This window comes from Vigna radiata, chromosome 10 (assembly GCF_000741045.1).
Source record: "Vigna radiata var. radiata cultivar VC1973A chromosome 10, Vradiata_ver6, whole genome shotgun sequence".
NCBI classification, from domain to species: domain Eukaryota; kingdom Viridiplantae; phylum Streptophyta; class Magnoliopsida; order Fabales; family Fabaceae; genus Vigna; species Vigna radiata.
The window spans coordinates 246,775-258,507 of NC_028360.1; the positions used below are offsets into that span (position 1 = coordinate 246,775).

At 35.0% G+C, this 11,733-nt stretch overlaps 2 protein-coding genes across 2 annotated transcripts in view; both read left to right on the top strand.

The window, feature by feature from the left end:
• Positions 1–9,472, top strand: part of LOC106774646 (seed linoleate 9S-lipoxygenase-3-like) — an 11,055-nt gene extending 1,583 nt beyond the window's left edge. Inside the window, exons 2-7 of the mRNA XM_022786793.1 lie at positions 7,940–8,023; positions 8,287–8,425; positions 8,596–8,916; positions 9,007–9,092; positions 9,188–9,285; positions 9,385–9,472. Coding sequence (XP_022642514.1) covers positions 7,940–8,023; positions 8,287–8,425; positions 8,596–8,916; positions 9,007–9,092; positions 9,188–9,285; positions 9,385–9,472 — 816 coding nt within the window. The remainder of the gene's footprint in view (positions 1–7,939; positions 8,024–8,286; positions 8,426–8,595; positions 8,917–9,006; positions 9,093–9,187; positions 9,286–9,384) is intronic.
• LOC111242664 (pre-mRNA-splicing factor ATP-dependent RNA helicase DEAH1-like) lies at positions 9,393–11,492 on the top strand. Its single transcript, XM_022787039.1, has 3 exons — positions 9,393–9,522; positions 11,156–11,275; positions 11,363–11,492. The coding sequence occupies exons 1-3, from the start codon at positions 9,502–9,504 to the stop codon at positions 11,489–11,491; spliced, it is 270 nt and encodes an 89-aa protein (XP_022642760.1). The 5' UTR covers positions 9,393–9,501; the 3' UTR covers position 11,492.
• The last annotated feature ends 241 nt before the right edge of the window (positions 11,493–11,733 follow it).

Below are 11,733 nucleotides of genomic sequence, written 5' to 3' on the forward strand. Positions count from 1 at the left end.
ACAACATGATAATAAAGACTAAAAGAAACAACATACAATAGCAATAAATAAAACAAAACAATGAGTAAGAAAGGAGTGATATAAAAACCAGGGATGAGTGCGAAGCCCTTTTCTTTCTGTTCCCTTACGTTCTCTTCTCGAAATTGGATTTTTCTCTTCCTCTCTTTTTTTCCTTTATGCTCTCTTTTTGAAATTGAATTTTTTCTCTCTCTTTTTTTCTGTTCCCTTATGCTCTCTTCTTGAAATTCAATCCTTTTTTTTTCTTGTTTGCTAGGTGCCTATTTATATACACACATTTGTAATATTATTGTGGTCCTTCCTTAATGGTGAATTAATTGTCAATTAGCAAAATAGGGAAATAAATGGTCTTGATTGAATTAAATTAAAACATATTTTTCTCTTTACGAAGAAATTGAATACAACAATCTATATATTATTTTTAATTATTCCTTGCAATGATTGTCATAATGTTAATTCGAATTATTACCAAACAAAACCAAATTTCGAAAATATTCCAAATTGATCTGTCATGCATTAATATTAATTGCTTTTGGGCCTGTTGCACCATTTTTCCAAGAAAATCACGTGGAGCACCTCTCCCATTTAATCACCATTATTTTATAAACGTACACCCCCTTTTTTTCTTTTTTCCTTCCTTCCTTTTTTTTCCTTTTTTTTTCTTTTTCCTTTTTTCTCCTTCTTCTTTTTTTTTTTATCTCTTTTTCCTTTTTTTCTTTTTACTTTTATTTTTGCCTTTTTTTTTCTCTTTTCATGTTCTATTTTTTTTCTTTTCTTTTTGTTTTCTCGCTTTTTTTCTTTTATCCTTTTCTTCCTTTTTTTTTCTTTTTTTTCGTTTTTCATGCTCTTTTTTCTTTTCTTTTTCCTTTTTTTTTCTTTTAAAATGTTTTTGTTTTTTTTATTCTTTCTTCGTTTCTTTTTTTTTTCTTTTTTTTTAAAATAACAAAATAATGAAATAAGACAACAACAAAAATGAAGTCCTATTATTTAGTCACCCGGACGAAATTGGGTGTTGACAATCCCTTAGCGTCACCACCGCTCAACAGTGAGTTCACCGCCCAACGGTAGACGTGATTTGGCTTTTCCCCCTTTTTGCTTTGCTTCAAACGTCTTTGACCCTGTAAACCTCAAGTTCAACTTTCAAATTTTAATTTTCATGCAATTCCCTCTCACTCTACTCACTTATGCAACAATTAAGCCCTAAATGCAACTAGAACAAAATTAGAACATGCAAAGGAAACAAATCAATCAACTGAGTTGCCTCCCAGGTAACGCTTGTTTAACGTCACGAGCCTGACCCAAAATCTTTCTAGCACCCATGAGTAGGTGCAAACCTTACCATCACCCATCAGTAGGTGTACCTTCCTAGTATCCTTCAGTAGATACATAATCATCTAGCATCCCTCAGTAGATGCTATCCTAGTGGCATTCATCAGTAAATGTTGTCAGTGACATCCATCAGTAGATGTCTAATCATATAACATCCATCAGTAGATGCTAATCTTTCTTAACATCCCTCAGTAGATGTCATCACTACTATCAGAAGTAGCATATAACTAAAAAAATAAAATAAAATTAAATATAATAAGATAAAATAAAATAAAATAAAATAAAATAAATAAAATAAAATCAAATCAAATCAAATAAAATAAAAGAAAATAAAATAAAATAAAATAAAATCAAATAAAATACAATCAAACAAAATAAAAGATAAAAGAATTCAGAAACTGGGTTACCTCCCAACAAGCGCTCCTTTAACGTCATTAGCTTGATATTCTTTAGTGGGTGTTGATACTCCCCTTGCTTGATATTCTTTTCTTTTTCTTCTTTCTGCTGAATTTCTTTAAAAAGTTGAGAACACCAAGCACCTTTTTCCATGTCTTAATCATAGGAACTTTAATCTCCAATTTCTTGAAGATCTCCATAAAGCACTTAAATTTCTTTTCCTTCCTATGATATTTCTTTTGATGTGGAAGGGGTTTTTCATATGATCTTTTCTTTCTTCCTCTCTTCCTCTTTCTCTTACTCTCCTTTTCTCTCAATTTTCTCTTTTTCTTTTCTCTTACTTTCTTCTTTTTTTTCACAATTTTTCTCTTTTTTTTTTTCTTTTCTCTCAACCACTTCTTTTTCTTTTTCACCCAACCTTTTTGTTTCTATCTCCTTTATCTTTTCCTGATCTATCTCTATCTCTTCTTCCTCTATCTTCTCCTCCTTTCTCTCCATTTTTTTCTCCTCTATCTTCTCCTCATCCGTCTCTATCTTTTCTTCCTCTATCTTCTCGTCCTTTCTCTCCATTTTTTTTCTCCTTTATCTTCTCTTCATCTATCTCAACTTTTCTTCCTCTATCTTCTCCTCATCAACAACCTTATCACTTTCAGAGATAGTGGTTTGACATTCCTTCCCAGGGTTAACTTCAGTATTAACCCTAGAATCCAACTTATCCAATTTCTCATTTAAGTGACGAATCTGCATCTTCATCCTTTTGAATGTTGCTTCCCTGTTTTTGTGATCAGAGATGAAAAATTGCATAATTTGTTCCAACATCTCCTTCAACCTATTGATTTTTTCACACAAGGCCAATACCTGTTGTCGTAGTTGTTGATCGTCCACCCACGTTTGTGTGGGTAAAGAGAGTTGCTACTGCCATAGTTGTTGTAACGATCTTTTAATTTGTATGACAACTTGCCCATATTGACTTAGGTTTATGCTTGAGTGAGGTTTCCCCCAGTGGTTGAGATCGTCTTGATAGAATTGAGTGCCCACATAGTCAAATTCTTGTCCAAAACTCCATCCTGCAAACATTAGGCACAAAACCCTAGAAAACATTTATTAGAACAAAAATAAAAACAAACATAAAAATCAAGTCAAAGATAATCAATAATCACACTACTAGAATAGTTAAACCAATGAATCCCCGACAACAGCGCCAAAAACTTGTTAACACCCTAGCAAGTGTACCAGATCGTATCAAGTAATAAGTAGACGGTAAGTCCAGATATCGTTTCCCAAGGGACACTTAGGCCTAGATGTTCATGTGAATTCATTTCTTAAGACTTGATAAAGATTAAATTTAGGGTTTATAATGCAAAAACTAAAATAAGCATGCAAATGCAAAGCTTGATCAGTTGACAGATAAAGAGATGAATGAATGGAGTTGTTAGGGTTTACGGTTTCATCCTAATCCACTCTCTTATACTTCCTATTCTTATTAGGTTCAACTTTATTATCAATGTTCATGCAACTTTCTAATTTACTCTAAACCTGATCTCTCGGTGAAAAGAGCCTATTACCATAATTACTAGTTTACTATCTCTAGTCTCCCTAGTAATTACTAATGCATTAATGGCAAAAGCTTAAAAGTAATTGACCTTTCTATTCCTATCTTTAGGCAATATTTCCCATACGTCTCCGTATCAACAAAATCAAAGATCATAACACAGAATGAGTTAAACAATGCAAGCTTTAAAGTACAGAGAAGAAAACCCAAATTATTGATAATACAAGTATATGAATAAAATAAGAATTTCGATATAAGAGAGTTTCAAAAGGATTACATGGTTCCCTAACAACAAAGGGTTTAGTTCACCATTGACATGGTGAAACTCTATGAATTTAATGGAAAGAATGAAAATATAAACCCTATATTTGGTAGATTGGAGCTCCCACATCCAAAATCCTCCTCCAAGGGGTGAAAAGAGTGTTTCTGTGTCCTTTCTGTTAAAAGATACAAAGCCTAGGGTGTCTAGGTCTTTAGATAGGACATAAAAATAACAGAAAACAGGTCCAAGCCCGAACAAATCATAAAAATTGTAGAAAATATATCAAATCACGATCTGGTTGACTTTTTCTACATTTTGGTTGACTTTTCTGAACTCTGGTTGACTGATTGACTTTTCCCTCCTTTTGGTGCCTTTTTAGCGTCTTTTGAGCTCCATCTTCTTGCCTCTTTATCTATTCTTCCAGTATTACCTCAATCTCTGTCAAAACAAGGGGAATTTTGTTAGGAAACAGGTTGGCTTCGTTTTACACCAAGAGAGGGGGTGAATTGGTGTTAGTTCAAATTTAAAATCTTTTCGCAATCTTGGTATGAAAATTCATAGCTTTTGATCTTTTCTTGAAATGGAAGTTATTGAAAAATGTAATGCAGCGGAAAAACGTAGTTGACTGCTAAACAGGTATAGTCGACTAAATTTAAAGAGTGTAGGGATAGAGAAAATCAAACACTGATTTTTATACTGGTTCGGCCAACAATGCCTACATCCAGTGTCCTTCCAACCTTGGAAGCAAATGCACTATAATGGTTGTGGTTTTTACAACAAGGAATTTATAGAAGCACCATGCAAAAATATAAATCTCCTCTCTAACCCTAAACCAAATATAGCTACACACAAAAACCAGAATTGCAGCAAGAATCCCCTCTCCTACAATCTGCACCCATGTTGAACAATCCTCAACATGTCACCAACTGATGAAGGTTGAAAAACAGTTATTTTCATATGTCATTTTAGACCAAATTACACCCTTTACTACTTAGAATGAGCTTAGAATCAAGCAAAACTCAATAAATGAATCTGTAGAAAGTCAAAAGTTGTTTTTAGCGATATTATGCTTGTTTTGCATTGTTTTGTAGCTATTTGGAGAAAGTGAAGAATGGTGTTGAAGATAAAGGTCGAAGACTCAAGAAAAGAGAAGAAAATTGAAGATTTGAAGAGTCGACGCACCACCCGGCGACAACTTACACCGTCGGGTGGTTCAGGGCGAGGAGTAGGCACTGGCGTTGGCGTTGGGCGGATTTGAGGGAAATCGTTGGGCGGTGACCCTTACCGCCGGGCAGTTTTGCGGTTTATGGGAAACTGCCGAGCGCCACACTTATTCCGTCGGGCGGTGGTCTGTTGGGCCTGGGCCTGTTTTCTGTTGCGCTCCTCCCCTATAAATAGCCCTATTGCGAGTTGAGATGTATTCTTTTGACAGAAGGGGGTGGCCAGACCTAATTTTGCTCTCTGGAGAGGATCTCTTGGATGCTTAGGCTCCTTTTCATCTTTTCTAGGGTTTTCTTTTCCATTCTTCTTCCATTTTTCATCTAGATTCACCATGAAAATGGTGAAATAAACCCTATTGTTGTTGAGGGAAACAATGTAATCTTTTGATACTCTCTTTTATTGAAACTCTTGATTATTTATATGGTTTCCATATGTTTTGATTGTTAATTGTTGGGTTTGTCATCTATGCTTAATGCCTTTATCGTTTAACTCATTGGATAACTGATGTTTGTCTTTATTGATACGGGGACGTACAGTAATGTCATGAACTTGTGAGTAATTTCTTCATTATGCAATATCACCTAGGGATAGGGCTATGATGATCAATTGTGTTTAACTTCTGCTCTATAATGTTGTATTAATTGCTAGGGGAGGCTAGGGATAGCAAGCCAGTAATTAATATTAGGCTCTTTTCGCCGAGGGATCGGGTTAACGGTAGGCTAAGAAAGTTGCATGACGATTAATTAATCAAACTAATAATTCAAGAGGAGTAAATAAGAGAGAGCGAATTAGATGAAATTGTAAACCCCCAACAACTCCATTCATCCATTGTTTTCTTGTCATTTGAATCAATCTCTTTTGCATGTTCATATTTTATTCTCTTACCCAATTAATTAATTTTTATTTTTAAGTCTTATTATTTTAATTCACGTGAACGAGAAAGCCTTTCGAGTCTCTTGGGAAGAACGATATTGGGTTTTACCAATTATATTACTTGAACGATTTGGTACGCTTGTCAATCTGTCAACAAGTTTTTGGCGCCGTTGCTGGGGAACTCGAGGTTTATTTTTCTAGTAGTGTGAATTGATTGAATTTGACATGGTTGTAATTATTTTTATTTTTGTTTTATTTTTCTTTAATTGCGTTTTATTTTATTTTTTTGTAAAAGTGCTTTTAGGGTGTGTTTCTTGTGTATGCAGGAAACAATACATACTAGAAGCAGAAAAGACCAGCAACCTCTTTTAGAAGGTTTACCAGACGGGAGGAGAAAGAGACGTCCTTCACGTGAGAGATCTCTTTCTCCTGAAGCAATTTCGCAGTCTTCGCTTGAGATTCCTGTTTCAGATCTTGAGGAGTTGGCTAACCAACCTCCTCCTAGACATACATTGGGGGATGCAGCAAACGCAATAGGTGATGAAGGTTGAAAAACAATGATTTTCATATGTCAATTGGGACCAAATTACACCTTTTATTACTCGGAACGAGCTTAGAATCAAGCAAAACTCAATAAATGAGTCTGGAGAGAGTCAAAAGTTGTTTTTAGCGATTTTATGCTTGTTTTGAAGCTAATTTGGGAAAAGTGAAGAATGGAGATGAAGATACAGGTCGTTGACTCAAGAAAAGAACAGAAAAATGAAGTTTTGAAGAGTCGACGTACCGCCCGGCGACACACTTAAACCGCCGGGAGGCCCAGGACGAGGAGAAGGCAGCATTTCACGCTGAGAGAAACCGCCGGGCGCTGGCGATTGCCGCCGGGCGGTGGCATGGGAAACCGCCGGGCGGTGGCATGGGAAACCGCCGGGCGGTGGCGATTGCTGCCTGGCGGTTGCGATTGCCGCCGGGCGGTGGCGGCAGGTTGTGGCAAACCGCCGGGCGGCACACTCAAACTGCCCGGCGGTGGCACGCTGGACTTAGGCCTGATTTTGACGCGTTCCTCACCTATAAATACCCCTACTACGAATTCAGAGTCATTCTTTTGACAGGGGAAGACGACTAGACCTAATTTTGCTCTCTGGAGAGGATCTCTTGGATGCTTAAGCTCCTTTTCATCTTTTCTAGGGTTTGCTCTTTCATTCTTCTTCCATTTTTCATCTAGTTTCACCATGTCCATGGTGAACTAAACCCTATTGTTGTTGGGGAATACAATGTAATCTTTTGGTACTCTCTCTTATTGAAACTATTGATTATTTTATATGGTCTCCATATGTTTTGATTGATTATTGTTGGGTTATCACTACTACAGAATTGATCATAGATAGCGCCAAATAGATAGCGCTTTTTTAAATAAGCGCTATCTATAAGTATGCGGAACAATAGATAGCGCTTATTTAAAAATGCGCTATCTATATACATGACAATAGATAGCGTTTTTTTAAAAAAGCATTATCTATAAATAATTTATGTTACATTTTTAATTTATAATTTAAAATAAACAGATAAATAGTGTGTTTTTGAAAGAACGTTGTTTATTTTAAGATAATAGATACCGCTTTTCTTAACTAGCACTGTCTATTCGCACACAATAGATAGCGCACTTCATGCTGCTTGAAGCTTAACTCTCATTTCCTCTTCGTTTTTCTTATTTTCGTTCTTATTTTCTCTAGCATGAAGCAATCCCCTTCGTTCTCATTTCCCCGTTTCTCATTTCTCTTTCGTTCTCATTTTCGCTTCTTCTTCTCGTGATTCCATTTGTGTATCACTCCCACTTGTTTTCACTCCCTCACCCCCTGCCACAATTAGTGGTTAAAAAACCCTAGGGTTTTAGGAAGAAGAGCGACGAGTGTGTGGAGGAAAATAATGAGTTTGGTTGTAGGTTCGCACGAGAAATTCATCTGGGTTTAACCCAAAAGCCCCCATCTCAATCCCTAACCCCTCTTTTCTCCTACCCTTCCCACCTCTCCTCTATCAAAACTGTCGCCGTCTCAGGCTCCGTCATCGCTTGCGGCGGCAACGACGACACAATCCACCTCTACGACCTCTCTGCCACATCCTCCCTCGGTTCCCTACACCAACACTCTGCTTCTGTCACCGACCTCTCGTTCTACGCCCCTCCCAATCTCCCCTTTCCCAGCAACCTCATATCCTGCTCAGGTAATAATACTCTTTCACAATCCATCCAATTTCATTTTTCTGTTGCTCTTGATACGTTTTGATGCGTGTAGGTTCGAGCGAGAATTGAAGCATCTGTCCTCAATTTTCTCAAAATATTAAATGCATCCAGCCCTGCCATCTCAGATTTGCCTTTGGTACAATTTCAATTAATCATAAGCAATAATCCCCCTGTTTCACTTGAGTAAACTTTTAAACACTAGTTTGCCTTGTTCTTGTCACTATGTTATCTTGTTCTTAGTTATTTTCCATCAGAAAACAGATATGAATGTATTTCAAATTTTATCTTAATAATCCTAGGAAACAAACAGATTCAGAGGAAGTATAGCAATAGTCGAGTGAATCATGGCCTTTTGACAGAACTTTCACGTATTTTTCTCTCCAATTCCATATCGACAAGGTCTCTGATGACTATGATGTCTACAATGATTTAGGTGATCCAGATAAGGGTGAAAATCATGCACGTCCTATTCTTGGAGGGTCTAACACCTTGCCTTATCCTCGTAGGGGGAGGACTGGTAGAAGACCAACAAGGAAAGGTTTGGCTTTTATTTCTACACTTGACCATGCTAGAATGATCCTTATCGTGAATATTTGAGCAAGCCGTGTCGGATGAATGTTGTTTATCGTTTAGAAATTAGAAGCTCTTATTTTAAGATTGAATATTTATGTTTTGCTGCTGATAAATTCTGGTGTTTTGACGAAACAGATCCAAAAAGTGAGAGTAGGAGCTCTGGTATTTATCTTCCAAGAGATGAAGCTTTTGGACACTTGAAGTCATCAGACTTTTTGACTTATGGGCTGAAATTTGTATCTCAAAATTTTCTTCCAGCATTGGAATCTGCTTTTGATTTGAATTTCACACTCAATGAGTTTGATAGCTTTGATGATGTTCATAAACTCCATTCAGGTGGAATTAAGCTGCCAACAGATGTAATTAGCAAGATAAGTCCATTACCCGTGCTCAAGGAAATCTTCAGGACTGATGGTGAACAAGTTCTTAAGTTTCCTCCTCCTAAAGTGATTCAAGGTATCTCATATTTAGTACTTGTATCTAAAATGGATCCCAAACAACATTTGAGTTCCAATGAATCTGAGTTATTTGTTACGACTTGAGCAATGAGTAGGTCTGCATGGATGATTGATGAAGAATTTGCAAGAGAAATGCTTGCTGGTGTAAATCCAAACATGATTCGTCTTCTTCAGGTAAGCCTAATCAAGATGTTATTATAAAAAATACATCAAACCAAAAGGTTATATTTTCTGATTTTCTTATATTTATTCTATATTTACCGTTTCAGGATTTCCCTCCACGAAGCAAGCTAGATAGCCAAGTCTACGGTGATCATACCAGTAAAATTACCAAAGAACACCTGGAGCCTAATTTAGAAGGGCCTTCGTTAGGGGTACGAATTACGAATGTAGTTTTTCATTTTGCTTGTTCTTTTCTTTCCAATATTTTTTGTGTTTGAGATATAAATTTCATTTGGACTTGCAGTGTGGAAGGTGATGGAGATGTGCTCTCAGATATTGCTTCAGGAAAAGCGGGTCACGCAGAGGAAGCTCTTCTACAAGTTGCTCTATAATTCGCCACAGTTGTTTCCCTCTCAAACGCATGTTAACAGGACAATCCAAGGTTATTACTAATGTGTTGCTTCCTTTTGGATAATCATTTATAAGAAAAAATAAAATGAAACTAGTTGTTCCCCAAAAGATAAATTAATTTATAGATTTCACATTTAGTTTATCTAAAATCTAATTTTAATTTATGCTTATGTTACTTCTAACTAATTAGTAAGTACATTTCTTTTATCTTTCTATTTTCTTTTTCGTATAATTTTGAAGTTTTATGTCTACGGGTTACAATAGTTACAACTTCTATCTTCTTTAATCTTAACAAGTATATTGGGTGTGGATATAATGGTTATATTACAATATTTATTGCATTTCTTGCCGTTTTGGTGCTTAACTTGATTAATATTGATTATTGTGTTAGTGAATTTTAGTTTTTCTAATGCTAACATTGACATTTAATTTAGTTCTTGGATGTTTAGAATCATTGCCACTGTCTCTGCATCATTCTTGTTACATTTCTACATAATCAGTACTCATGGTTATGTGATGCATTTCAACAATCTTGTTTTTTTTAATTGGACTATTGAATATTTGTTGTCTCATCTTGTATATTTGTTGTCTCTGCTTCCATTTTTATATCACTAGCATTACTATTGAATGTGATCATTATGTGTGATAACAATAAACAACATTTCCACATGAAGTTGGAGATGTATGAAGTGGTGCGAAGATGCAACTTATTTATCTGCACTCATAAGATAGGTGGGAATGGACACATTAAGTTTCTAATTAGGCAGATGATCCAAACATCCTGAAACAAGTTATAATTTAGTGATCTATGGCACTTGATACTTAACTTTGTCTGCTTGCAGTTATGGGTATAAAACTTTTTATTTGCAAACAACAGTAATAGTTCAGACATTTAAAGTAAACCTAAATTTAACAAGTTGAGGGACCTGCATTTGAAGTTTATTGCTTTGTCAAAGATGGTGTAAACATTGTACATGAGTAATTTGCAAATAATTAATCATTACAGTTTATGAATCTGATTCTACATTCTGTGATATTATTCAACTTATTGCTTTCTTTGTATGGTATATCCTTTTTAGTGATGCTACCAAGTCCTAAATATTTAAGCTTCTTATTTTGTTTCAATTGTGTATTACGTAGATTTTAAGTATCAATGTGATATTATTTTGGACTATATAAGTTACTATATGAATTTGAAGCCTTTCCTCACTCCAAGTTCAAATGTGATTAATCATTAACTAATTTTAGTATGAGAATGAGTTATAAGAAAATAACTTGTCTGGTCAATCTTGAGCTATAAGATCACATTATTTGGTTTGATTTATGGTATCATAGCAACATTGATGTAAAAGTGTACCACTAAGACGGGTACTAATTTATCTATATAGGCACTAACATCTATGACTTAGCTTTGGTGTCATAGTGAATTATGCTTACAAGATAATCAATTATGTTGTATCTTCGGCCACCTTTACTTTTAATTTTTTTTTTCTTTCTTTTACTTTACCAATTCATTTTTTGCCAAATTAGAAAAGACCTTTATAAGGATAATAGAATAGTTATTTTTAGAGATGAAAGGTCTTTTAAATATTTGTATATTTTCTATTTTGTGTTGTTGTAGACTTTGGCCTCTAATTATGGGTGAATTGATTTGTAATTTATAGATTGCAAGGGAGGTGTTGGATGCAGCTGCTAGGATTATTAAGCTTGTTGTGATGACTGATGAGATTGATAGAGTTGTTCATGAGGCAACTAATATAGCAAAAACATCACTCACATTAGAGGTAACATTCCATTCACAATAAGTTTGATTATGTCTACAGGGTAGAGATGAATCCTCCTCCTTATTTCTTATTTTTCTAATCATGCAGGGAATTGTCTATGTTGTTGACAAAGAGTTTTCTAAACAATGGTTCTACAATCCGTTAATCATTTTGTTATTTGTATTGAAGAGATACAATAATGAGTCATGTAATGATTATTTCTTGTTTGGTTTATAAATGTAACATTTGGTCTATGTTTACTTCTATTCAAGTTTCTCTTTTGCTTTCTAGTTTTTAGATAACATTGTTCCACTATATAGGCATTATCTTCATTTTCTACATGGACACTTGTATTTTCTCAAAATGTTAGAGAAGTTTCATCAATTTTTATGTCACTTATTGTCCTTTTTTATTTTTTTTTTTGAATTTTTTTTTAAAAAATTTAGACCAATAGATAGCGTTTTTTCAAATAAGCGCTA

Excerpts from the sequence above, each read along its gene's own strand:
- LOC111242664 (XM_022787039.1), top strand. The coding sequence starts at position 9,502 with ATGTTAACAGGACAATCCAAG. Across the intron at positions 9,523-11,155 it reads TGTTAACAGGACAATCCAAG|ATTGCAAGGGAGGTGTTGGA; the intron begins GTTATTACTAAT and ends TGTAATTTATAG. Across the intron at positions 11,276-11,362 it reads AAACATCACTCACATTAGAG|GGAATTGTCTATGTTGTTGA; the intron begins GTAACATTCCAT and ends CTAATCATGCAG.